The 27,592-nt window shown below is 31.8% G+C and overlaps 1 protein-coding gene across 7 annotated transcripts in view; it reads left to right on the top strand.

Moving 5' to 3' along the window:
- The window catches only part of CCDC171 (coiled-coil domain containing 171), a 418,598-nt gene that overhangs the window by 276,832 nt on the left and 114,174 nt on the right, over positions 1–27,592 (top strand). For all 7 annotated transcript variants that reach the window (XM_031961543.1, XM_031961537.1, XM_023497955.2 and 4 more), the window contains one exon: positions 13,237–13,368. In XM_031961543.1, the coding sequence (XP_031817403.1) occupies positions 13,237–13,368 (132 nt within the window). The remainder of the gene's footprint in view (positions 1–13,236; positions 13,369–27,592) is intronic.

The following is a 27,592-nucleotide window of genomic DNA, read 5'->3' as shown; positions in this document are numbered from 1 at the left end:
GTTAATTCTTGTTTCTAACCCCAGGTCCTTTCCCTTCCCAGATATGGTAATCCAGGCCCTCTGATCCTTTATTGTAGAAGCTGCCAGATCCTGGGTAATCCTGACTATTGCTCCTTAATATTTGAATTATTTTTGTAAGGCAAATGCAATATTTTTTCTTTGAAATTGTAAAGAATCTGGAGTTTTGCAGTAATTTTCCTTGGAGTTTCCTTGTGGTAAAGTGATTGGTAGATTCGTTCAATGAATATTTCCCCTTCTGTTTCTAGAATATCAGGACAATTTTCCTTAATGATCTCTTGTAGAATGCTATCAAGGATGTTTTTTTTGATCATGGCCTTCAAATAGGCCAGTAATTTTTAATTTGTCTCTTCTGGATCTATTTTCCATGTTGGCTATTTTTTCCAATGAGGTATTTCACATATAATTTCCTCATTTAAAAAAAGTTAGTCAGCTGGTATGTTTTTAAAAAAATAATTCTGTGAATATGCCTATGTAATAAATATAAAATTTAGCTATACCCAGAAAGATTTTTTTTATTCCATTATTTATGCTTATTAAATCTCTTCTTAGCAAAACCCAGTTGCTTCATGTACATGACAAATTTTTTTATTCAGTTGGAATTACATTTAGTTGCAAACCCTCCCACCTAGCAGTTATAGATATTAGATAGCAGCTGTTGTGGGAAATAGATTAGGATAGTCAGGGGGAAATTATCATCAATAAGAAATATAAATGACATTCCTACTGCTTTCCTTAAGAAAGTGGCAAAATATCCTTTTATCTATAATCAGGGAAGTTGCAGTTGGACAGTCATAATTCATTGTATGCCTTTGACTACAGTGTTACAATGAAATGGAAGAACCCCGATACTCATATGTCGTTTGAATTCCAGTTTACTTTGTAATGTCTAACACTTTTCTTTATTCAACTTATAGGGAATTACTCTTATTTTAATTCTATCAAAATTGTGATTTTGTTATTTTCAGATTTTGAATTGTATTATAGAAATTTTCATAGATTTTGAGGCTAATCTTTTCTAAATGAGTTATGTTGGTTGGGACAGAAAGTAGAAAAGAAGTTTTTAGAAAGTGGCATAGGCATTTCCATGCAGTTTCCATGGAAGAGATTTCCCACTTTAAAATTTAAATACAGAGGCACTACATCCCTATTTGCCATGTTTGCAGTTTAGCTAATATACTAAAATTAGAACAATGTAGACTTTAGTTTCATTTGGAAATCAGAATTGGAATAGAGAAATTCTGTATTTTAACATATGAGTATGTTTATCTCTTAGCTACTGCATTTTTCCTTAAAAAATTTGAACATATTTTACCATTTATATTAGTCCTTATTTTAGATGTTGAACCAATTTTTGTTTGAGATTAATTTTTAATGTTTTAGTAACACTTAAAAGACAACATTTTCTTTTATAGATTTTGTTTTCTGCCAAGTCAATAAATCTGTTTTCTGAGTTTTATTTAGTATATGTATATTCTTGAACTATATACATTCAAATTGTATCCCAGATCTTAAAATTATATAAGAAGGTTAGCAATGAGATTATCTTTTTTAAGTCCTATTTGGGACTAATATATAGTTTTCTTTTAAAGTGGATTCATCACTTTCCCTTGAAAGCATCATTGTTCTTGATCTATGAACAGCTTTCTCATCACCTATCACTTAACAGAATGCTTTGAATCCTTTGATTGTGGAGAGCCCCAATCATGAAGAACTGCCAGATTTTGTGATGTTGAAAAAATATAGAACAAGGATGGGTAAACCATTTACATTATAGAAGAATATGCTTGTTCATCTGAGGCTTGAGCCTGGGCCTTTAACAAACAATTTTTAAAGGCCTCCTAAGTACCAAGCTCTATGAAAGGTACTAGCTTACAAAAGAAGACAGTTTTATCTGTCAAAAGAACCTTATAGTACATCACTATATAAAAATTAAATTCAACAATTATTTCTTTTGTGACTAAATCCTGAGAAACTTAGCTTAACTAACTAGATATTTATTTTATTTAAAAAATAATAATAGCTATTTTTGTATAGTGCTTTACAGTTTACAAAGTGCTTATCCTTATAACAACTCTGAGAGGTAAGTGCTATTATTATCATTTCACAGGTGAAGAAATGATAGATATGGGGTAAGTGACTTGTTGAGGGTCACTTAGTAAATATCTGAGGACAGATTTAAACTCGGATTTTAATGACTCTGGGCCCACTACTGAGCGCTTTCCATTATACCATTTAGCTGCCTATTTTTAGTGTTCTCTAGTCATTTCCAATTTATCAAGTATCAATTAATCTGCCACATATGAGGCATCATGTTATTTAGTGGAGGTGATTCATAGATTGTGTCCCTGCCCTCCAGGAATTTATGATCTAATAAAGGCAATATGACATGTTTTCATAAGATTTTACCACTGAAAGCAACTTTAGTGATCATTTCATCTAACCCTTTTATTTTATGGATGAGGAAACATCCATAGAGAACAACAACAACAACAACAAAAAAAACTGTTTTTGTTCACACAGAAAATAACAGAACTTGAATCATAATCCAAGGCCACTTAATCCCATATTCATTATTCTTTTCACTTTACTTTTCAGGTACACAGAAAATATCCCAAAGTTTTAGGCAAACTTGTAGAGAGAGAGATCACTTTGTTAGTGCTGCTTAGAAAAGGCTTTGTAGGGAAAATGGCACCTGAATTCCTTTTATATCAGTAGAAGAATTGTAATAGGCATAGATGAAGAGGAAGTGTAAACATCTCCTCTTCTTTCCATCCTCATGTTCACTTCTGAATGTGACATAACCACTGGCAAGTCACTCACTTGCCTTAGGATAGGACATTAGGGCTTCTGGATTGATTCACTGAAGAACTTTGTCAATCATGTTCTTTTTTCAATCATGTCCAATTCTTGTGTGATTTGAGGGTTTTCTTGGCAAAGATACTAGCATGATTTGCCATTTCCTTTTCCAGCTCATTTTATAGATAAGGAGACTTGCCTAGGATTACATGACTGGTAAGTGTTAGAGTCTAGATTTGAACATGGGTCTTGCTGACTCCAGGCCTACTGCTCTATCCTCTGAAAGAAGAGACTATGTCATGTTTTGTCTATTTCCAGTGCTTTGCACATTATTTTGTACATATAGTAGGTGCTTAGCTAAATGTTTGTTGAAGTTGAAGTTGGGTCCTGATTGTGAAGGGCATTAAAAACCTCAATAATGATTTTTTTCCTTATTAAATTAGTGAAACCATAACCTAGAGATCCCATGAGTTTGTTTTGAGCCCTTGAACCTTGAAGGCATTGCCTGATGTTATTAAGTTTAGGGGGCTTAGCTAAAGGCAGAATGAATACTTTCTTATAATGAGGATAATAATGGGGAAAATAGTGTGGAAAAGGAAGCTAGGTGGTACAATGGATAAAACACTAGACATGGAGTCACAAAAACTTGAATTCAGATTTGGTCTTGTACATTTACCATCTGTGTGACTATCAGCAAGTCATTTAATAATTGGCTGCCTCAGTTTCTTCAAGTATAAAATGGAGATAATGATAGTAGTACCTACCTCCCAAAGTTTTTGTGAGCATCAAATGAGGTAATATTTGTAGAGTACTTTGTACATAATAGGTGTTTTCCCCATGCAGCATTTTCTCCCTGAACTCTGGATTCCACTCCCTCCTTCCTTTTTCCTCATAGATGTTCTAACTTCCTGCAGGGCTCAACTCAAGTTCTTCCTGCAGATGACTTATTTGCCTTCTCTTTGGTTCTTAGTAACTCCCGTTTCTTCCCCCACCAACCCACTACTCTGTATTTATTTGTTTGTATTTCTTATTTGCTTATCTGTGTACAGGTGACTTTTCTCTAAAAGAATGTAAGTTCTGTGAGGGCAGAGACTCCTATTTTCCCTGTATTCCTAGCATCAGATACAGTGCTTGTCATATATTAGGTAGATGATAGATAGGTAGATAAATAGATAAATATCCTAACTAAGTACTCATTAAGTGCCGGTTGCTTTGCTAAATGATAGGAACATAAATTCAAGCAAATAAGATAATCACTGTTCCCAAGAAGATTATGTTCTACAGGGGGATGATCACCCAAAAGGTGAGCAGGAAATAGAGGGTATGGATAGTTTTCTGTTATGGTTTGGAGCTGGTGGTCAGGAAATGATGGGTTAGAGTCGGGAGTCGGGTTCTGGTAAAAATCAAGTGAAAGCTCATTTAACAGAAACAAAATTGTTTCATTAGTGGAGTCCCAAGTTTCCTGGGGGCAGGAAAGGAGGAAGTTGAAAACAACCAATAAAATGAGCAAGGGAACAAGGGAGGAATAGGAAAATTGGATAGTTCTATTTAATTGAAGTGTGGTCTTATGGTAAGTATACAGAATTTGGAATTATAAGACTGGATTTAAGTGTTCATCCCATAACCTCCTGAGCCACAGCAATTCAGCAATTCAAAATGTATTTATTAATGTGTGGTAAATTCTAAGAATACAAAAATAAAAATAGAAATGAAATTCCCTGATTTCTAGGAGCATACATTTTATAGATGATGTATAATCTTTGTAAAGATAATTATAAGAGGTAGGAAGTAAGCATAGTGAAGGAAAGCCCAGACAAAGAGTTTTAGGAAAGTTTGAAATAGGAGATAGTACTAGTACTATTGTTTGGAAGTATTTGAGTATCTTTAGAATAGATAAGTATTCTAAAGGGTTAATTAAAGGGAAAAAAGGTATGACCTTACAAGATTATTGTGGAGAAAATTTTTTTTTTTGTTTGTTTGTTTATAAACTAGTTTCATTATTTTAAGATTTAAAAATCATATAGTATATCTTAATCAGCACATATATGCTCTCTGTGTATATATAAAAGCATCTTTTAATTTTTAGTTTTCAGTGATTTTAACAAATGTAAAAAGGAATAAGCATGATATATGGTATTCATGAGGATGTTAATATATTTGAAACTGAAAAAGGATTTTCCTAATTTTATGTTTCCATGAACCTATTTTTAACAATATATAATAAATGACTTTTTGTAAGGGACTCATAAACCTTCACCTCCTTCTCATACTATCCCCTCCTGTTTCACATTCTGACTTTCTTGATCATTGCTTCTAAAGACAAGTTGTGCAGGACATACAGGTGTTAGCACAGCTGGCTTGCTGATGACAACTCTGTCCATATAGCTGTCTAGTGTGTCATCACTCATATTGTTCAGTGTCATTCTGACCTAGCCAAGCTAAAAATGGTACTCCAGCTCAAGAGGGATTTAAAAACCTTGACAAACTAAAGATAAGACATTGCAGAATGTCATCTGCACATGCTTAACTATTTCTAGTTTAAAAACTCCAAATAACTAATTTCAGACTTCATCTGTCTTCTTCATTTGGGGCAATTACCTTAATAAAGGAGATATTTTGTAGGATACTATGCTATCAGTTAATACATGTGAGATAGTGTTTTTGGTTTTGGAAAGTTGTTTTTTTTTTTTTTTTGTAGATCAAGGTCGTTAAAATCCATTTTGGGACCATCATGCTCCATGGTCCATGTTCTGTAACTAAAATACAGCTTTGGAACAATCAGTACTTTAAGGAAAGGTCTTGATCAAGTTATGATTTTTCAATCTATGTATGTATATATATGCAAATATATGTATGTATTATGTATATATAAGTATGGGGGAAACATAAAATTTAACTGCTATTAAAATTTAGACCTTTTTTTTTGTTCCTATCTTTACTTTCCAAATTAATCTTGTGATTTAAAAAATATCACCATTTTATATCAATTAAATAGCATTACCCCAAAGTTCATTAGAGAACTGCTTTTATGAAATCTTAAAAATGTCTTTTTTTTAATTTTAAATGTTATTTTGTGCTTATAAATCTAAGGATGTAAACTACTGAACAAATATTATTGTAGCTTTTAAAGGTAGAGAAACTGAGGTAGCAAGAACTTAAATAAGTTGCTCAGTTATTAATTAATAACTGTTTGTCTTGCTTTGTTCACTGGTAAGATTACTAGACTCACTAACTAACTTGGACAAACCATTAATTTCTTGACATCTATATGTATTTGTCTATAAAGTGAGGATAACTAGACCTTTAATTAAAAAGATTGTCCTAAGACTTAAAGGAAATAATATATATGAACGTGCTTTGTGAAGTCTAAACCTAAGCTCAATTTCTTTCTGCCTTTTAGCCTTTTAGTTCAAGGGATCATATAGAATCACCTATTTAGAGGTGAAAAACACCTTAGTGGCTGAAAAACCACTGAGCACTATTGAGAAAAAACAATTAAGAGTCTGTTATAGGAGGTATGAGTAGGATGAGAGGGAAGAGGAGAGAAAGGGATAGACACAAAAGATGTTAGTCTTTGCTTATTGTAGGTGTTCCATAAAGTACTCTCCTCATCCCTTTTCTCTTATACTTTTATGTCATTTCACTTGATGATTTTATCATCTCCTGTGGATTCAATTGTTATCTTTCTATGGACAGTTCTCATCTATTTATCCATCCCTGTCTTTTCTCCAGACTTCCACTTCTACATCTCCAACTGACTGATGGACAAATGCAACTGGAAGTTCTATAAAAATTTTAAACTCGACATGTTCAAAACTGAACTCTCATTAACTTTTCTCTCCTGACTTCTCTTCCTAACTTCCTGCTTACTGTAAAGGGTACTACTATTCTCTTTAGTCACGTAGGCTTGAAATCTCATTGTGGTTTTTACAACTTTCTTCATCTCCATATCCAATTTTGTTGCCAATTCTGTTAATTGTACCTTTATAATATCTCTTCTATATACTGCCTGCTCTCTTTTGGCACAAGCCCTCATCATGGTTGATTTCCCTGCCTTATTTCTCAACCTCTCCAATGCATTCTCTGATATCAACGTGGTCTTCCTAAAATTCAGATATGACCAATTCATCCTTCCTGCTTTTACCCCTTCAATCAATAAGCATTTGCAGCTCTTTATTAGCTATAGAATTAACAAAATCATCTATTTGATTTTTCATAGCCCTTCATAACCTGTTCCTTTTAAACTTTTCTGGTCTTATACCTTACTCCCCCTCTGTATTTTTAATAAGTTTCAATGACATTCAATGATGTTCCTCATACATTACCTTACATATTTCAACTCAATACATTTTTACAGGTGGTTCTGCATGCCTGGAATTATCTCCTTACTCTTTTCTATTTCCTTACTTCCCTGCCATCCTTAAAAGTCTCAGCTAAAATCTTACCTTCTAAGAACTACTTTCAGATCCACCTTAATAATGGTGACTTTCTTTTTAGATGCTCTCTGATTTATCCTGTGTAGATCTTGCCTATATATTGTTGCTTGCCTATTGTTTCTACCATTAGACTGAGAGCTCTTTGTCTATGCCATTCTTTATTCCAGCATCCAGCACAATGCCTTTCACATAGTATATATAAGTATATAACAAATGCTTGTTGATATACCTTATGGAGACAGAATCTGTACAATGTGGCAACTGCTTGCATTATTGATAAGCATAATGTAGTCCTGAATTTTATTTTTCACTCAATTGTGTGATGCTTAAAAATATGTCCTGTGAAAACCTACTCAGGAAAAACTTTGTATTATCCCAATATATTCATTGAGGATCTTCATAGAATTCATAGATTATTCTCAGCTAGATTTTTTTGTAGATGAAAAAAATATACTGGTTATTGTTATATTCTCAGTTTTTTTTTTGTTGTTGTTGTTGTTGTTGTTGTTGTTGTTAAACTAATATCCAAGATTTTTTTTCTTGGCCTTTGGTATCCCATCCGGCATATATCTTAGGAAGCAGCCTTGTCATGCACTCAAAACTCTACATCTTCCACACAGACCTCCATTTACTCAAACTGCTTTTTAAGTACCATATTTTTTTCTAAAGGTAGATCTGGGACTGTGATATCAGATTCCAAATGTGGTAGCTTTAATAGAGAAAAGACTTTTCTTGAAATCTTTCCAGATATTTTGCATCTTAAAAAAAAAAAAAAAACAAACTTCCCCTCCCTCCACACTTTGTTACAATTATCTACCTAATGACTTTATGAATTGAAACTTGTGCCAAAATAATTTTAAACTTGTTCTTTCTTCCATTGTTTCTTGTTGTTTTACAAGAACCTTCATAACCTTCCACCATCCTTTTAGTGAAAAATGCCCATTTTCCAGAATATAACAGAACTTGTTTGTCCATATGTAGATTTTGTTATAAGTGAAGAATGAATTAGGCTCAGAGTTGAAGAACAAAAGTGATGAATAGAGGGATGTGGATTGGTTTTGGGAAGTTGAAAAGCTTTTAAATAATCTTCAATCTCTCTCAAATTAAGGTTTTAATATCAATATGTTTCTAGTGTTATTACATGATTATATGTCATGGAACACAGTCTTTAAAGAACTGGAGCTGATGAATTACCTAAAGTTAGTCAGCCAGTAAACATTTATTAAGCACCTACTATGTGATCGACACTAAAGAGCAGTGGAAAAAGAAAAAAAAATCATGTGGTTTTGCTTTTTATGAGATGCTAGCCATTGATTTTAAATAGAAGTGAATGTAATTTTGAGATTTTTTTTCCTATAATTATTATTGGCAAATACATTAGAAGAGAAAGGATCATAGCATCTTAATAATAGGGTAAATAATGCCAAAGGAAACAAAAAAAATCTTAGGTCACATACTACTTTGTGTCATCAGAAAGCCTTTAACAATTCAGAGAGACATAAGTCTCTAATAAGTATAAGCTATATATCAGTTTTTTAATAAGAAAAAACATTTTGTTGATCTCTTCCATATGCTTTAAATTTTGTTATAGCAACAAAGAATTTTGCTTGTACAATTCAGTTTTTCCTACCTCTCACTTCCCAAATTCAACACAATAAAATGAAATTCACTTTTTCCCCCTCAGTATTCTTCCGCTTCACTTCTTTTATTTCAGGCTTCAGGATTTCATTGAATTGATGATCTCATTCATAAGGATGTTCTCTCTTTTGTTTTTTTTTTTGTTGAGATATGATCCAAGATTTTCATTCCATATACATTATCCCATATAATTATTAATTATATTATTGTGTTGAGCTTAAAAAAATCTTCATAATGTTCTAAATATCATTGTTTAATTTTTACATTTGGTGGCTATAATCTCTTTTGCTTAGTCATGGATCTCATTTAGGATTTCTGTATTGTGTCTACTGATTCTTTTAAATTGCAAAATATCATTTTGGAAAAATCCTTTTACAAGAAGCTTTTTTTTTTTTTTTTTTTTACAATATTTTATTTTTCCAAGTCTGTGTAAAGATAACATTTAACATTAATTTTTGTAAACCTCTGGGTTCCAAATTTTTTCCTCTCCCTTCCTTGCCTCCCTTTTCCTAAGACAGCAGGCAATCTGATATAGGTTAAATATGTGCAGTTCTTGTAAATATATTTCCATATTTGTCGTGTTGTGCAAGAAAAATCAGATCAAAAGGGGGAAAAAAAAACCACGAGAAAGGAAAAAAAAAACAAATAAGAACAATAACAAAAAGGTGAAAATGTTATGCTTTGATGCACATTCAGTCTCCCTAGTTTTTTCCTCTAGATGCAGATGGCATTTGCCAATTCTTTTGGAGCTGCTTTGAATCACTGCATTGCTGAAAAGAGCCAAAACCATCACAGCTGATCATCATATAATCATGTTACTGTGTACAATGTTTTCTTAATTTTGCTCACTTCATTTGGTATCAGTTCACGTAAGTCTTTCCAGACTTTTCTGAAATCAGCCTGCTCATCATTTAGTAGAAGTATTCTTAACTTGGTATCTAATAATTAGTTAGGAAAAAATTGGCTCTTTATTTTTCATTAACCTCTACTTGAATATTAAAATTTCCTTCAATTATTTTGAAACATTTTCATAAGTGGTCCACAGATTTCACCAGACTCCCAAAGGTGTCTATTTCATACATCCACACACTCACACACACATCTTTAATTTAGATCATTTATAAGACGTTCTTCATGATAATGCTGAAACAAAAACCTTGTCAAGTATACATTTCCCATCTTTTGCCTTATTTGACAAAAATAATCAAAACATTATTTAATAAAATCATCTTCATACATTTATCAAATTATCATGTATGGCATTAACATGTGCATGGGGAATTTTTTGTTGGGAGAGTCTTTAAGGTTGCTTTTTACTCTACTGAGTCAAATACGTTTTTGATAATCATCAAAGACTAAATCTAACCTGGGACCTTGTACTTAAAAAAAAATATTTTGGTCAGTTCTATAACAATAAAAATGTGGTCTATAGTAGAAAACATTTTGTGGGACTCTCACTTTTTCCTTCTATTTTAATTAATATTATTTTCTAAATATAATTTGGCCATATCAAATTTGAACTTGTCTTAGTTTTTAGGACTTGGTATAGTTATGGACTTTTCTTCTTTATTTCTCCAAAATTATCTTCCCCTTTCTAAAATAAAAATTATTAGTCTTATTTTTGGATTTTTCTTAAAACTTTTTTCCATGATGATTTTGGAAAAGTTTTTAGAATCTCTTTCATTTTTACAATATTTAAAAACAACAATGGTAGTTCTTATATAATAGTAGAAAAATGGTTTTAAGGTTGATTGCTTTGAGTCAATCTCATTGACCATTTCTCTTTTGATAGTTCCAGTATTGATTCTAATTGTTAATATTTAAAACATATTCTCAATAATATGGAAAAGATCAATTTAAAAAATATTTGTCTATAATTCCTTTTAATTTATAATTCTTGAATTTATGACTTTTTTTTTAAAAAGGAAATCGTAATACTTTAGTATGTTGATTATGTTATTATGAGTAATCACATTCCAGTATTAGTGACATTTAAATATTAAAATTTCAATAAGAGAATATTCAAAATATTGCTGTGTATGTCACATTTCATAGATGAAGATTTGGGACCTGATGTTGGGGCCTGCTTGAAGGACCACAAATACCTGAAGTGTGTTGTGTATTATACAATGTGTGTGTGTGTGTGTGTGTGTGTGTGTGTGTGTGTGTGTGTGTGTGTTTGCCAGTATTAGCAATCTGCTTTTGTACTTTGACATCCAGGATTTCCCTGGTGAATTTTGTCACAGAAAAAAGAGAATCATCAATATCGCAGTTAAACTTGACTTTCAAAGCTAATAGTATCTCATTTGGGGACTCAAATTTAATAAATTTTCTTTGATTCTGGGTGAGTTTTTAAACATCAAACAATGAATTGGCCAGGGTGCAGTAAAATATTTAGATCTATTGACTGTGGTTCAGAAGGGTAGAAGGAAAAACACTAGTGGTTTGATGCTGATAAATTCTTAGTACCTTAATCCACATTAATGTTTTCTTTTATCTCTGTGCATATTGGTGACAAAAAAGCCAGAGAAGGTGATGTACACATAAAATTTAAAACTTAAATCAGGTATGTTTATAAATTATCATTTTTTATGTTACACTAAATGAGTTTTATAGAACTGTCCATATGGATGGAAGGCTGTGGAGAATGTTTGTTCCAGGCAAGTATACATTCTGAACCTAGTACATAGTATTATGTGTATGTTGTGCCCATACAGTTATAAAAATTGTATTACAGTGTATATGTTTGGAAGCCACAGGTATTGACAAAAACTCTTCATGTCAATCTGGGATATATATGGATCTTTATTCCCAGAATACAAAGTATAACACAGAATATTAAAGAAATCATTGTATGTGTGTTTGTGTGTGTGTGTGTGAGATGAAACATTGTGGATATATTTCTGTGAGATATGTATGATATTTATGCAGTTCATCTGTGTAATCAGTAATATTTTCTGCAGTTTTACAAGGAACCTGAGTAAGATGAAAAAATAAATTTTTTTAAATGATTTTATCATTGTTATTAAAAATGGATAGTAGTATATTTAAACTCATTCAAATAAAAAGGGTAAAAAGATATTTCTCTGTGGTAAAAGATTTTAAAAATAATTTATATTGTTTTCCCACTTAGTATTTAACTATTTCATCTGGTATATTTCTCTGTAGTTTTAAAAAGTGTATAATATAAACAGTTTGCTTATTAATATATGTTATCAAAGAAATAAATTATTATAATTTTTCCACCAGCATGAAATATTTCTTAAATATGTATTTGAAAGGGGAAAATATGCTTTAAATGAGAAAACTACATTAATTAAATTATGACTATAAATGAAAAGTCTGGGATCTTAATTAAAAAATGTCATTAATGAATAAAATTATTAACTAGTTTGGGAGTTAAAAGCTAAAATATTTAGTATGTTTGCTTTTCTGAGCATTTTACTTGAGTTTCAGTGGTTCTTATTGCATGTTATTTTGTTGTTAAAGCGGTTTCTCATTTCTCCAGAAGGTGGCAGTGTGATACCAACTGCATGTAGTTGCATTATTGGATAGTGAAACAGTGTCTCATATCTGTTGTGTGCTTTTACATATATCTTTGGAATACTTAAAATCAAACTACATAGATTTGGTACAATTACTACTATTTTTCTCTCTAGGTTATATCGCTTAGAAATTATGTGACTAAGTTGATTACTGAGCATTAAATTGTATCTTGATAAAAATTATCCAGAAGCATCTTTTACTAGGAGAATCAGGAGTTGAAGCTTTATTTTTGGAAGATCTTTTTCTTTTGTTTTGAGTATACTTGTATTTATACTTGTACCCCATACTATAATGAAGTTCTGCTTTCCAGAGAACCACAACTCTTAATTATTTAATTAATAGTATTAGTATCCCAGCTAGACTGAATAGAATAAGGAAAAAATAGCAACTAGGGAACATGCCTTTGTTTTATTTATTTTTGTTTTTTCTGCCATTGAATCTTTGTGTGTGTGTTTTTAAAGAAGGTGTGTTGTTTTTTGAAGGTTAGACTGTGAAAAAATAATTTGAAACCACTTGATCAGAAGAGCTCCAAGTGACTCCCACCCTTGTTTCCTCCATCCCCCCACCCCCCAATCCCACTTGAGGCAGAAGGAAGATGCTTTTTCTTCTTAACATTCTCCCCCAGCACTCTGAATTAGAGATTTATTTGCAACGAAAAATCAATTAGTCCTAAATTTATTCATGGATTTCAGGTCCAACGATCAATGCAAGTCCACTCAGTGGGCTCAAGGGGACCCAGTTCATCCCAGTTAATGTGTCTGAAGGGGAATTACCATTGATGCTGTTTTTTTCCCTTTAGGTCAGAGATCAGATCTCGCTGTCACGGACTGCGGCAAGCAGGAATGACTTCACCCTGCAGCTACCCAAACTGCACCTGGAGACCCTTGCATTGGAGGGGCTGAAGGGCGGGCCAGAGGTTGTAGCATGCCAGGTTAGCGTCTAAATAACCTTGTTTGATACAAAGATGTGTAGAAAAATAAATTGCACTAAATGGAGAGGATGCAAGCTTCAAAGTGTTGTGGTCAGCAACTTAAAGGAAATTTCCTTCCACTTATATAGCATACTTCAGAAATAATTAAAGTCTTATTTGAAAATTGACCTGTTAAATAATTTGAGAATGTTTTTTTACAAAAGAAGATATTCCAAATATATTACAACTGAAAATAATCATTGAAAGGCCATTTGCATCTGAGCAAGACAAAACAATGAGACATTATCTCCTAGCTTATTTCAGTTTATTCATTAAAAAAAAAGATTTATCTTAAATGATTAAGAAACTGCCAAAATATTTAAAAATACTTAATTCAAAATGTATTTCCTCAATATTGATTTAATTTAAATTATAATTGTTTCTTATTAATAGATATTTTTTTACTTCAATCACAACTAATTTTAAAAACTAGTATGTCAAAACCAAAGAAAATCATTTGTTTACAAAACTCAGGATATATCCCAAGTCATAAAACCTCAAACAACAAAAAGTAAATTTTTAAATGAAGAAATTAGAAACTTTCTTTCATATTTCTAGAAATGTGTTTGTTATATGCAAATTTAGATGTGTTCTTATTTTTAAAATTATCATTTCCTTTAAATTATGATGATAAATTTTTTCTCTCAAGGTAAGAATTTTTATAAATATGAAGTAACCTATTTCTTTCATTGTATTTTTAATACAAAGTAGTATCATATGAAAATTCTGCAAGTTCTTTGTGAATAGTAGGAAGCTATAGATTATATGATGAGCATCACTATGGCTTTAGAAACATATCTAAAAATCTCATAAAACTTTTAAGTGCTTACACCTCTAAATTGCATTTTAGTGGTTCAACACATTTGTTTTCTGTTTTATTTATTTTCTATTTAAATCTTTGACATTATATAATTTTAGTGGGTGTTAGAAGTGAATTCTAACAGCCATGATAGAATTTTTTGTATTTTCTCAGCTCCTTATTAAATTTAGATTCTCATGAGAACTATCATCCTTAATGTCCTACAAATAGAAGTACTCTTTCCTTCATAAGATATTCTGTTACTAAAATATTTTTATACTTAAAATTTTATAATTTTACAGATAATCATTAACTTTCATAATTGGACTTTCTTATAGTCTTCTTTAGTTAAGTATATTGACTCTGTCTTTGATTTAACAGGTTAAAATACATGCTGTCTTCTCCTATAGTTGCATCTGTCCTCACCCTTCCCCCACCCAGGTTCAAGTATATATTCCTCTCTTCTTTAGCTTCATTCTTCTTCACTTCCCACCAGTGACTTAGAAATTTGATGATGTAATTATTTATTCATCACTTGCTTTTGTGTTCCACTGAGGGAGAGGATCTTTGTGCATCTCCAAACCCAACTCAATTGTGTTCATTCTTTCAGAAACGTAAAACATCGACCATATTCTTCAAGTCCCTACCAGCACACACAGATATTTCCTCATTTTTCCTTTTTTATTCCCACTTCTACCTCTAACCTCTTGTCTCAGTTCTAGTTTCTTCAGAGGGTCAGATTCTTTTACAAAAATCTAATTTCCAGGGAATCTATATGCTGCTTAAGATTCCCTGTAAATGCTTATGCTTCCCTGTAAATAAGCAAAGAAGACACACAGAAAGGCTTGTGACCATAATTCTATTAAAATATATTTTAAAAAACCTTACTTGCCTAAAATATTCTTATTCTATGCAAACAGTAACATTTCCAAAATATTCTTGTTAATGTTTTTGAATGCTGTCTAACTTAATTATTGGAAAATAACTTTTTAGTAAGTGTACCTTTCTCTTTCCATAGTATCACAGGTCAGAAACTGGATATGGCATTTCCTAGAAAGCTGGGATCATAAGATTTAGGACTGTAAGAAAAATCAGAGATTTTGGTCCATTTTGTGGTTGACGAGACTGAAGCCCCAAAGGAAGGGTGTTATGACATGCCCAGAGTCATATAATTAAGATGGCTAAAATTCTGACTCTTGAACCCCTTTCAGTCCTCCTTTCACTGTATGCTTCTCTGGATTTAGTGATTGCATAGAGGTAGTTGCCATTGAATCAAAACTTTTATTTCATTTCTAAAATGTTTGTTCTTGGGAAAGCATATAATTTAAGGGTCTGGGTTTCATAGATTTATGAGAGGAAAACACCAAAGACTTTGGCTTGGGCATCCTTATTAAGTTCTAATTTAAGTAGTAATATAAAGTACTACCTATTTCAACATTTCATGAGTTTTTACAGGATTTCAATTCCTCTGCATGTCAACCTCTACATATATTTGTTTATAAAAAGTTTATAAATTCTATTCCAGAAAATATCACACTTTTGTGACCAAATTCTTTGTTTGTAAGTACCTTGTCGCTTGTACCAGTAGGTACAAGTCCCAGTAGGTGGTTTGTAATACACTTCAGGGGAAAAGAGCACTAATCATATGAAGTATTAGTATTATGTAAGACAAGTTCAGACATTCATGTTGGATGATAAGAGTAAAACATTATAAATTCATGAAGTGATTTTGTGCCTCCATTTATGAAATGATATTGGTGCATCTGTGTTTGATATTGTAGGTCACAGTTTATATAGTTCTGTAGACAAATCAGCAGATCTAGAATAATTTCTCTTTGAGTCAGGCAATCATTCAGACATTAACATTACTAAATGTTCCCCATTTCTATTTTTATATACAGAATAATTCTATAGGTAATATATATGTTTTGTGTGTGTATATGTATATGTATATATATATTCTGAAATTTAACCTTTCTCTGACCTATTTTATGACTATATTTTGGAAAAATTGGCTTTTGCAAGGACATGTTAATGAGGAAGGAACAATATCTGGTTACTGTGGAACTAATGATGCACACTATTTCTTCTAATTCAAATAATCCTGACTTGAGGAGGTTGAAGGTCCAGGTTGCTTATGCTCCCTAAAAAAGTAAACCTATATTCCTGGCATATTTCTGGATAGAAGTGAAATTATTGGATTTTATTGAAGGAAGGGAGGAATGAATGGTTAACTCATTATTTATCTGCATACAGATATGTGCTACATGAGAAAAAGAGAATGTAGCCGACTCCTTGATTTTAGGAGACTATAATGGATGCACTAAGGTGGCAATAGCTTGATTTTCTCATTTCGAAGAATTTCTCTTGCAGCCTATTTGTTTTGTATATTTGGGAGAATGTTTGATTTGGGTTCTTTCCTTCCATATTTTTCCATTTGATTCCTCCTTTGTTTCCTCAAAGGCTTTAAATCACAACTGTTTTGATCAAGGAGAGCATAGCTTATCCCCCTCTTGAAGCTGCCATGTCACTTGATGTGTCAATCAAAGTATGTCTCCTGTGACACAATCTTTGCTAGGGGCTCCAGATGCTGCCTTTGCTGCAGTCAAAACTCCTACAGGCATAGAAGCAAAATCTTAGCCAGACCTTGATCTCCCAAATATCAACACCCAAGGCTGCCATGAGGTACTTGGTTGCAGTTCTTTAAAAGAGAAGAAAATCCCAAACTGCAAAAAGAAAAAAAATGACACAAGTTAACAACCTCAGTTGGGAAGTCACTGATAAAAAATAATTGCATCATAAACATCATCAGCTCACTTTTTGGAATACTTTACAATCTATAAAGTCAAGGATTAAGTGTACAGAAACTCATATTTAAACATATCCTTCTCCATTGAATACAAAGATAATTCTAGTTGCCCACTATAGTGTGCATTGATCTCATCTTATTTGTTCACCCCAATACAGAAATAATGACGAGTACAGGGATTAAGCCTATGACCTTGAGACCTGTATACTCATGTTCTAACCAACTGAGTTAACCAAACACAATGGCAAGCTTAGAAAGCTGATATTGCATAAACTCTGCCTGTTCTCAGACAATATGAGTTGCAATACTTTGACTCACTTCATTCAAAAACAACAACAACAAAAAAAAAACCTCTTACAAAATGCATAAAGATTAGGTTGGCATTTCACAATCACCCTTTGTAGGTATATTGTATTCTATAAATACAGTTATAACTATTTTTTAAAAAATAAGGATTAATTATGAAGTTATTTATTTAAGAACACTTAAAAACCAGATCATCATAATTCTTGTAATCAGTACTAACCTACTACGCAATTGAAAGTTTTTATTTGGTATGGCTTTTAAGTCTGGGTAATATAACAAACTGTTGGAATACAGCAGTTTCTTAAGATAGCTAAAAAAAAGTAAGATTTTTTTTTCATATTCATTTACCATATTTAGATAGTTTAAATCATAAATATATGGCAAATTGGGTAAAAAATATTTCCATCCAAGTATGAATAGATAATGTTTGTATGTAGACTATCAAGCATTATTAGGAATACTAAGAATTTTATATGTCATTATGCTATTTGGTAGAATGATCTTTGAAAAAAAAAGTATATAAAATCTTTTAAACACCTTTTGGTTGTATTTAAAACATAAGAGCATGTAAGCAGTTTCACTTAAAATGTGAGCAGTTTTGAGATTTTTATTCTAATTTATATGATAATAGTAACATTCACGTAATTAATGACTTATTATTATTGAATAATAATGTATTTTAATTGTTTTCCAGATAACTGAATAACTGAAGCTTACTCATTTATGCAAATTTAAGTTTTAAAAATGTAAATATTTTAATCAAAATTTCATATAGTACATTATCATGTAAACAGATTATTGTAAGTGTATTTTAACTCTTGATGGCTCAGTATTGGCATTACAAGTATCAGTTATTACACTGTACATACTCTCAAGAGCTACCATGATGTAGATATTTACTTATCCCTGTTATGTTCATAGTTCTATATGCATATTTATTACACATTTTTCTTCTATTGTCAGATGTCTTTCCCATTGAACCATGGTACTTTTAGCTTTTAGTTCTAATTTTACTTTCAGTTTTCTGTGTTAGGACCTGAAAGTCATTCTTTCATTCCTTCTACTTCCACTATCTGGGACTTTTGAAATAGCTGATTGTCATTCTGTGTTCTTTTCCTTCTATGACTGTGCTCATGGTGTGTATGTGTATGTGTGTGCTGTACATTTTTGAGGTTGCTGGAGGCCTTATTTTCATTTCCCTTTTAGTGGATCATTACTTTAAAATATGTTAGAAGAATGATCAATAATTCTGGTTTTTGTAATACTCAGGCCTCTCCAATTATTTTGAGAAATACAATTTTTAAAATAGTGTACATAATGTCTGACATTTTTAAAAGTGGGGGAGGCACAAGTCTTGAGAAGTAAAACAAATAATGAGAGAGTCCTTCAGAAGACTAGAAGTGACTTCTAGTGAGGACTTATTTATTTTTCCCAGTGGCAATGAAATCAATTAGCTTGATGAAGCTATAGTTCATCCCCAAATAAATCCTTGGTGGTTGGTTAACACCATGCCATTCTTTGTCTCATTAAAATGCTTGACAGCTTCAACCTAAGAATGCCAGATTGAATTTAAATACACCTGAGTTCTAGACCTGGATCTGTCATCTGTAATATGTATGTTCCATGCAGAAAATACTTTCTTCAGTCACTGAACAGCAAGAAATGCAGGTAGTATGACTGGATGATTCTCTTGGGACAAAGTCCCAAGCACTTAAGAGAATTTTTCAGTGGAAAAAAAAGGACTTTTTCACCTGATTATTGTTTTGGAGGCCATAGTTTTAGAAAAGAAGGCTAGAGAAGCAATGAAAAAACCTGTAGACAAGCAGACTGGTATCCAAAGGGCTGTCATTTAGAAAAAATGATATTTGACTTATTTTGCCTGGCCTGAAGGGCAGAATTAGCAGCAAAGTGTAAAGAAGTCCAGAGGAGCAGATTGAAACTGGATGGAAAGAGAAACTTAACAATAAGATCACTCCCACAGTGGGATGGGTGAGATTGCCTCTTCATCAGAAGGACTTTATGCAGGGGCTGGTGGTCTCCTTGGCAGCAGTATTGTCTGGGAACTTTGTGATCAGTACAATATAGACCAGATGGTCTCTTCCTGATTTTTAGATTCTGTGATTAATTAACAAAGCAATCTTGGCCAAGTAAGTCACTTTACTTCTCTCTGTCTTAGTTTTTTCAAATAGTAACATGAGGGGACGGGAATAGATGATATTTACAACTTCTTTCAGTTCTAAGATCTTATGATTAATATTTCTGCTGGGCATGAGGCATGCCCAATAGGTGCAGTAAACCTTGATATTTTGCATGACTAAGGAATAATTTGTGTATAAATTTCATGACAATAACTTAATATTTGTTTCCATTAGCACTCTCTTTGCTAAGTATCTCAGAGGGAGAGCTCATATATTGTATGTATGATGCTAGTATATCTATATTAGATTTTATAAATATGGTCTTTGTAACCCTGGGCAAGGAATTACATGCCAATGACTGGGAGCAATTTCAAGTTGCAGAAAAGGTACCAACTTATACTGATAGATGTGGTAGTTCTTGATGAAATTGAGGTCCAGTTCCTGTGCTTATCATCCCATGTTGTAACTTGCATTTGAGAGACTAGTGGGGAGTACTTTTATGTTGATAAAACTCTTCAAAAGTCCAGGTGAAATGGAAGAACAAGAAAAATATGTCTTTTTATAACCTCCATCATGTTTTTGGGGAATCCTCTAATTTCTTCTCTTTATTCAGATGAAAAGTTTGAAAGCATTATTCCCTTCCAAAGGTATTGATGTCAGTGGACTGACCTGATAAATCCAAAATGAATTATTTCCAACTATTTTTGATTTGTACAATTCTTTTTATTGTATCTTTATTTACTCTGAGGAAAAGTAAAATCATAACAGGGCCTTTGGCAAAGTAGGTTAAAAAAAAAAAACTTATATAAATTTGTCCCCCCTTCCCAAATGACCTAGGTAAGTTTTTTTTTTTTTTTTAATCAGTTGTTTCAGTCATGTCCAATTCTTTGTGACCTCATTTGGAGATTTCTTAGCAAAGATACTGAGATAGTTTGCTATTTTCTTTTCTAGATCATTTTACAGATGAGGAAACTGAGGCAAACAGGATTAAGTGATTTGCCTAGGTCATATATAGAATATGTGGCTGAGGCCAGATTTGAATTTGGAATTTCACAATTACAGACCCAGCCTGCTATCCACTTTGTCACCTAGCTGCCCAGACTTATGTATAAGATACCAAAAATCCTCAGAATTTTGGCACATAAATTACTTAGTTAGCTGATCCACTGGATACTTGATCCTGGTAGACTACGTGTGTGTGTGTGTGTGTATGTGCATATGTGCACTACATTCTTTTCTCAGGAAGTACTAATATATATATAACTGTCATTTCATCTTTTTGTCTTTGTATATGTGCACATGAATGTCCTTTGCAAAGTTTGTTTCCTTACTTTAACCTCAAGCTGAGAGTTTTGAATAATTTTTCTATATGTGCAAGGACATCAGATTTCAGTGAAATTGAGTCACACTGATCTGTGTGATTCTGTGGTTGTAGTCACTAAAATTATATAAGATACTAGTGGAGATGATTTTCTAGTTTTGTATAGAATAAGAGCATCATGAAAAAGATTATTTTACTATTTTACCTTATTTGTTGAATATTTATGATTTTCCCTTTTACTGAACATGGCTACTTTAACTTAATGATTCCTATTTTCTGTTCTCCTTCCTCCTATTTTGTCTTTTGTTGTCATGTTTGCTTTCTGAAGTCTGGATACTTCTGTACTTCATGGATCTATAATTTTTTTTATGTGGCTATATATATATATATATATATATATATAGCCACATAAATATATATATATTTACTGATGAAGATCACAACTCTCAGTAAATACTTTACTAGATAGTATCTTGAATTGCTTTAGCTAGAATAAAAAACAGTCCTCATTTGTATCCAGGAGTTTGATGATGAATCTCTCCAAATTTAGCAAGGCTGGTCCTCAGACAATAAAGTTAAGTACAAACTATCATCATGCTCAGTAAGACCCACCATAGTTTGTGTTCATTGGCCTAGCTTTCAAGAAAAAGGTAGGGATAAATGTGTTCTGTTCTTTCCTCTGTCAGTCCTTGAGTTATTTTATTTAGGAAAGGTCCTAAAGTAAACAAGTGAAGTAATAGATATATGTTATCTTGGGACTTGGGTCATGTTGAGATTTGGGGTTAAGAGAGAGAACATAGCTACAAACTAATGTGTAATCGACCCCAGGAATAGTACTGAGGTCAGAAACAGAGTCAGAAATACAGTGCTGAGATTTTAGTCTATTTTGTGTTTTCTTTGTATTGTTTTGCTAAAAAAATTATTAATTATGTTTCATTTGAGGAGCTACTTATGTGCAGCTAGATGATTCAGTGGATAAAGTGCTTACATCTGAAGTCAGGAAGATTCCTCCTCCTTCTAAATTCAAATCTGGCCTCAGATACTTTCTAACTAGGGAAACTTGGGCAAGTGACTTAACTCTGTCTTCCTCAGTTTCCTCATCTGTAAAATTAGCTGGAAAAAGAAATTGTATCTGTCAAGAACACAAAGATTTGGACACAACTGAAAAACTACTGAACAACAAAAACAAGAAACCCATGCTCAGTGAATAAATTTTTTTGAACTTAGTAATATTTCATTTTTTCTAATTACATGTATTTTTCTAATTTTATTTCTGTAAGATTTTGAGTTCCAAACGTTTCTCCTATCCTTTCTTTCCTTCCCCTGCCCAAGAGAGTAAGCAATCTGATATAGACTCTATATATACAATCATGTTAAACATATTTCCATCTTAGTCTTGTCATGAAAGAAAAATCAGAATAAAAGGGAAAAACTATGAGAAAGGAAAAAAATATTTTAAAAAAGCAAAAATCATGTAATTCCATGTACATTCAGACTTCGTAGTATTTTTCACTGGAATGTGGATAACATTTTCCATCATGTATTTTGAAATTATCTTGGAAATGAATAACATTTTCAATGCCTTTAGTTTCATCAAAGTCCAGTAGATAGTTAAGGTGGTAAGTATCCCTCTACAAGTGATAGGTGCCGGATACAAAGTATTTTGGTTGTGTCTACTTCTTTATCTTTTAAAAAATATCTCATTTTTTCATTTTATTCACATTAACTTCATTGTATATAAGTTTCCATCTCTGTGAGATAGTGACAATATTTGTGAAATATTTGAGTTACACTTGGGTAAAAAGACTTAAGGAAGTATGGAACTTGATCATTGTTATAACTTTCGGCACTATGAGTAGAAGAGCTGCTGAAAGATATGAATATAATTTGTCACTACAGTATTAAAATTCAAAAATGTATACCCAAAGCTTAACCTTTTAGTAGTACTTTCATAATACTTATCTTAAAAAAGGACACAAGTAAAACTTTAAAGATTACCTTTTTGTTTTTATAATTAAAAAACTGAATACTAAGAGCTCTAAAACTTAGCCTACTGTAAGTATAATTGTAAATATTTGGGGGTTGTTGGGTTTTTGTTATTGTTGATTTTTTTTTTTCTCCAAAAGACAGTATTTGATGGATTGCTTAGGTGAAAACCTGGAAAAGAAAGGGTTATCTACAAATTGAGAGAGTTTATTATGGCTTAGTGATTTGCTGATTGATTTCATTTGCTGTCAGTTAAGGCTCTCTTAATGTCAGTTTTCTTTGCATAATGCCTTGAAATAAAGACTGATGAAGTTCTTCAGATTGATGCCGCTTACATAAACTGACCCTGATTTGCCCTATTCTGCATGACAATTTAAATGACAGCAGTTAGAGGGAAATATAGCAATGAATATGCAACTCAGGGATTAAGGTAGATTCAATAAATCTTTCAAAAACTAGATCTTGGCATAAAAAAATCTTTTATTTTATAGTTGTCCAAAATTTTACTAAACAGACCATCATTGTTCCCAGGTATCTGCATTCTTGAAGTAAAGAGAGGAGCAAAAAAGTTAACATAATCTTAGACACACATATAATACATTTCTATATTATAAATATGCGTGACACAACACATGTATAATGTTGTATAGACATATACATTTAATTTACAGATATATTTATATTATATATAACATGTACATATGCACATATGTTTTATCTACATTATACTTATACATTTTATACACATATTCCCTTTTTATTTAAATATAGAGTTTACACTTAGGACTCTGTCCAAATACCTGTCTTTATCCACTGAATTTCTTAAGATTTTTTATAAGGTTCCCCTTTCTTAACCTTTTTAGTCTTATTACATTTTTAGGTCCCTCCAAGCATTTTATGTTCTAGTGATAGAGACCTGCTTTCTGTTCCTTTCACATGACAATCCATCTCTCATCTCCTTGCCTGTGTTGGCAGGCTTCAGCGCTTGGAATCTTGACATTCCTGGCATCTTTCAAGATTCAATTCTTAAGCCACTTTCTAGAGGAAGCCTTGCTGGGCCCTTCACTCACTTGAACCTTTTCCTATAAAGTAAAGTCTTCAAGTCTTTATGTATCTTGAATGTTCCTTTTTTATTTACAAGTTGTGTTCTACATTAGAATTTTAAGATCCTTGAAAACATGAGTTGTTTTCATATTTTCCCCTTTCTTTGTATCTCTAGCACTTAGCACTGTAGCTGGGAAATTACATGCACTCAATAATGTTTATTTATTGTTTAAATAAGTAGCAGTTTTTCATTCAGTGCTCAAAATTCTTATTGAACCAGATTTTAAAAAGGCAACTTTAGAGGATTAATTGCAGATACAATTTCCTGAAAGAGTTATTAAATTACATTTCAATGTTCTGAGCCTATGGAGCTTCCTAAAGATTGAGGTGTCTTTAAAACTTACCTAATTTGTACCCAAAGAAGAGAGTAGAAACTCTGGTTCCAATACACCTTTTTGCCTAGAGGTATATTTTAAAATAAGCATACTCCCAAATAGTCAACAAAAAAAGTATACAAGAAAATACCCAAGTGTGGAAAGAGACTGGTATTTTGCTCATGGCTTATGTGAGGGGAAATTGTGTATAAGGCTGAATGGGGTCTATGACACATGAAAATAAAACAGATGTGTTTATTAACATTTTCATTTTCTATATGCTTAGTAATATTGCTCACTTCCACAATCTAAATTCTATAAGATTGTTTTTGGCACCATTTAGATCCACATGAAAAAGCTATCACTTGTTAATTAAAACATGCAATTCATGTAAATAGGTAAAAATAAAGAACTGAAATACAAAATGCCCCTATGATATATAAATTGTGCTTTTATATTAAATAAAAAGCACTAACTGAAAAAGATGTTATATTTTATTATTCTAAAGTTTGCTAACTACCAAAGACTTAAGTATTTAAAGGGCAAATTTATCCACTTTTAAATAGAGAGGGAGATGTTATACTTGACAGATGCTATTTCACAATAATTTCTCCTAGAAAAGTTTCTGAAAACCAATATGATGCCAATTGTCTTATCTTTTTTTAAGATTTGTCTATATATGAGAATATACTTATATACATAAAACTATGAAAAGTGAAAGGTATTTTTCTTGGGATATTTTTGTTGAGAAATTGTTAGGTTTTTGATGCCAAATGTTTGATAAACAGAAAAAATTATAAGTACCATTATCTTAAAAAATTTTAATTGCTCTCTCAACATAGAACTTATTTTTATATTTTTTCCTTTAATTCTAATAAATTAAAAGTTTGGTTTTATATAAGGGTTTTTTTTCCTAAAATTAAATTTTATTTTCAATCAGTAAGAATTCCTCTTCTTTTTTTCCTAATTGAATAAAGAAGAAAAATAAAACCCCTTGTTACAAACATGTTTAGGCAAGCAAAATAAATTTTATATTAGACATATTTTTTTAAAATCATTTTGCACATTAGTATTAAGAAGTATATGTTTCATCATTGGTCTTCTGGAATTTTGGTCAGTTGTTATGTTAATCAGAGTTTCTAAGTCTTTCTGAGTTGTTTGACTTCATACTTCTTGTCATCGTATAAATTGTTCTTCCAATTCTTCTGATTTTACTAGGTTTTATCAGAAACCATTATAGTATAGTAGTATTCCATTGCATTTATATACCACAATCCAGTTGATGGGTACTTGTCTTCAGTTTCCAATCCATTGCCACCAAACTATTTTTGTTCTTTGTTATCAAATTATGTTTAAGATTAATCTGCTCACAAAAAGAATCAGACTCTGAAATATTGTACAATTAGCTTGTGAAGGAAATCAAAAATGCAGGTGTGCATAAATATAGGGATTGGGAATTCAATGTAATGGTTTTTAGTCATCTCCCAGAGTTCTTTTTCTGGGCATAGCTGGTTCAGTTCATTACTCCTCCATTGGAAATGATTTGGTTGATCTCGTTGCTGAGGATGGCCTGGTCCATCAGAACTGGTCATCATATAGTATTGTTGTTGAAGTATATAATGATTTCCTGGTCCTGCTCATTTCACTCAGCATCAGTTCATGTAAGTCTCTCCAGGTCATGTATACTTATTGTGTATCTAATTTATATTTTAATATATTTAACATCTACTGGTCATCCTGCCATCTGGGGGGGTGGGGGATAAGAGGTGAAAAATTGGAACAAGAGGTTTGGCAATTGTTAATGCTGTAAAGTTACCCATGCATATATCCTGTAAATAAAAGGCTATTAAATAAAAAAAATTAAAAAAAAAAGATTAATCTGCTCATTTGCTCTCCCTCTAATAATTTCCTCTTCTTTTTTCGCTTTCTTTTTTTTCCCCTCTGGAGTGAATTATATTTCCATACTCAAATCTGGGTATGTATATTCTTTCCTTCTCCTTTACAAGTTTATATGAGAGTAAAATTCAAATGTCAGCCATTGCTCTCGACCCTTCCTTCTCATTTGTATAGTCATCAATCTGTACATTCCCATAATGTGAGGGAATTTTCTCTCACCTTCTTTTCCCTTTATTCTTCTAGTATACTTCCCTTTCTTTTCTTTTTTTAAATTCTTCTTTTAATATCTTGAATATCTTGAAAACAACAGCAACACTTTTAGGTCTTTATCTACGTAGCTTCCTTCTCTTATTCCTAATAATAATAGGATTCAGAGGAGACACAAATATCATCTTTCTATATTTGAATGTTTAGTCCCTTGTAGGTTTTTTATTCATATGTACCCTTTTAATATTTCTCTTGATGCATATGTCCATTTCAAAGTTCTTTGTAGCATTAGTGTTCTCATCATGAATGTTTGGAAATTCTCCACTTCATTAAAAGTTTTTTTCTGTAGCATTGTGCTAGGTAAATCATTCTTGACTTTAAGAGCAATTTTTTTGCCTTATGGAATATTGTATTTCAAGGTCTTTGCACATTTGGGGACTGCTAAATGATATAATCCTAACTGTGATTTCTTTGTACCTGAACTCTTTTTTTCTGACTGCTTGTAGAATTTTTTTTTCTTTGACCTGAAAACTCTGAATTTGGGGTAAAATAGTTCTGGGAGTTTGCATTTTGAGATTTCTTTTAGGAGGTGACTACAGAATTCTTAATATTTTTCACTTTGTCCTATTTTCCTAAGAGGCTTGGCCAATTTCCTTTTAAGATTTCTTGAAATAGGATATGTAGATTATTTTCTTAATCTTGCTTTTAGGTGATTCAATGATTTTAATTTATTTTTTCCTCTTCAATCTGTTTTTCAGATCATTTGTTTTTACTATGAGATACTTTGTGTACTGCTATGAGCAATTTAGTTTTCTTCTTGCCTACTTTATAGTATACAAGCAAGTATTGAAGTAAACTGCCTTCTCTTACAGTTTTCTAAATGAAATGTGAATGTTAGAAAGAAAGAAAAATGGAAAAGAAAAGAGAACCATAGAGAATTGGAAAGGAAGTTAACAGATTGGTACAAGAAAGAAAAAATAACCCCCCCACCTCCCCACCTCCCACCCTCCCACCCCCCCAAACCCCAGCAAAAAAAAATCCACTTTGTTCACTCAACAAAATCTCTAAGAATTAGAGGGGGCCAAATAAATGCTAATGGCAAAACAAAACAAAGTTTTATTATTTTAATAAGTTTTTAATTGGCCTTTTGTTTTTTATATCACCTGTTTCCTTATTCCCTTCCCTTTCTTCTTCCCAGAGAGTGATCATATACATAGCAAATAGTATTTTTAAAATACAATAAAGAAAAAAATCTGCATCACTAATAAAAAACATCTAAAAAGTCTAAAATATGCATTGCACAAC

This window comes from Sarcophilus harrisii, chromosome 1 (assembly GCF_902635505.1).
Source record: "Sarcophilus harrisii chromosome 1, mSarHar1.11, whole genome shotgun sequence".
NCBI classification, from domain to species: domain Eukaryota; kingdom Metazoa; phylum Chordata; class Mammalia; order Dasyuromorphia; family Dasyuridae; genus Sarcophilus; species Sarcophilus harrisii.
Note: the sequence above shows the minus strand (reverse complement) of the source record. Positions and strands in the feature narration are given on the sequence as shown.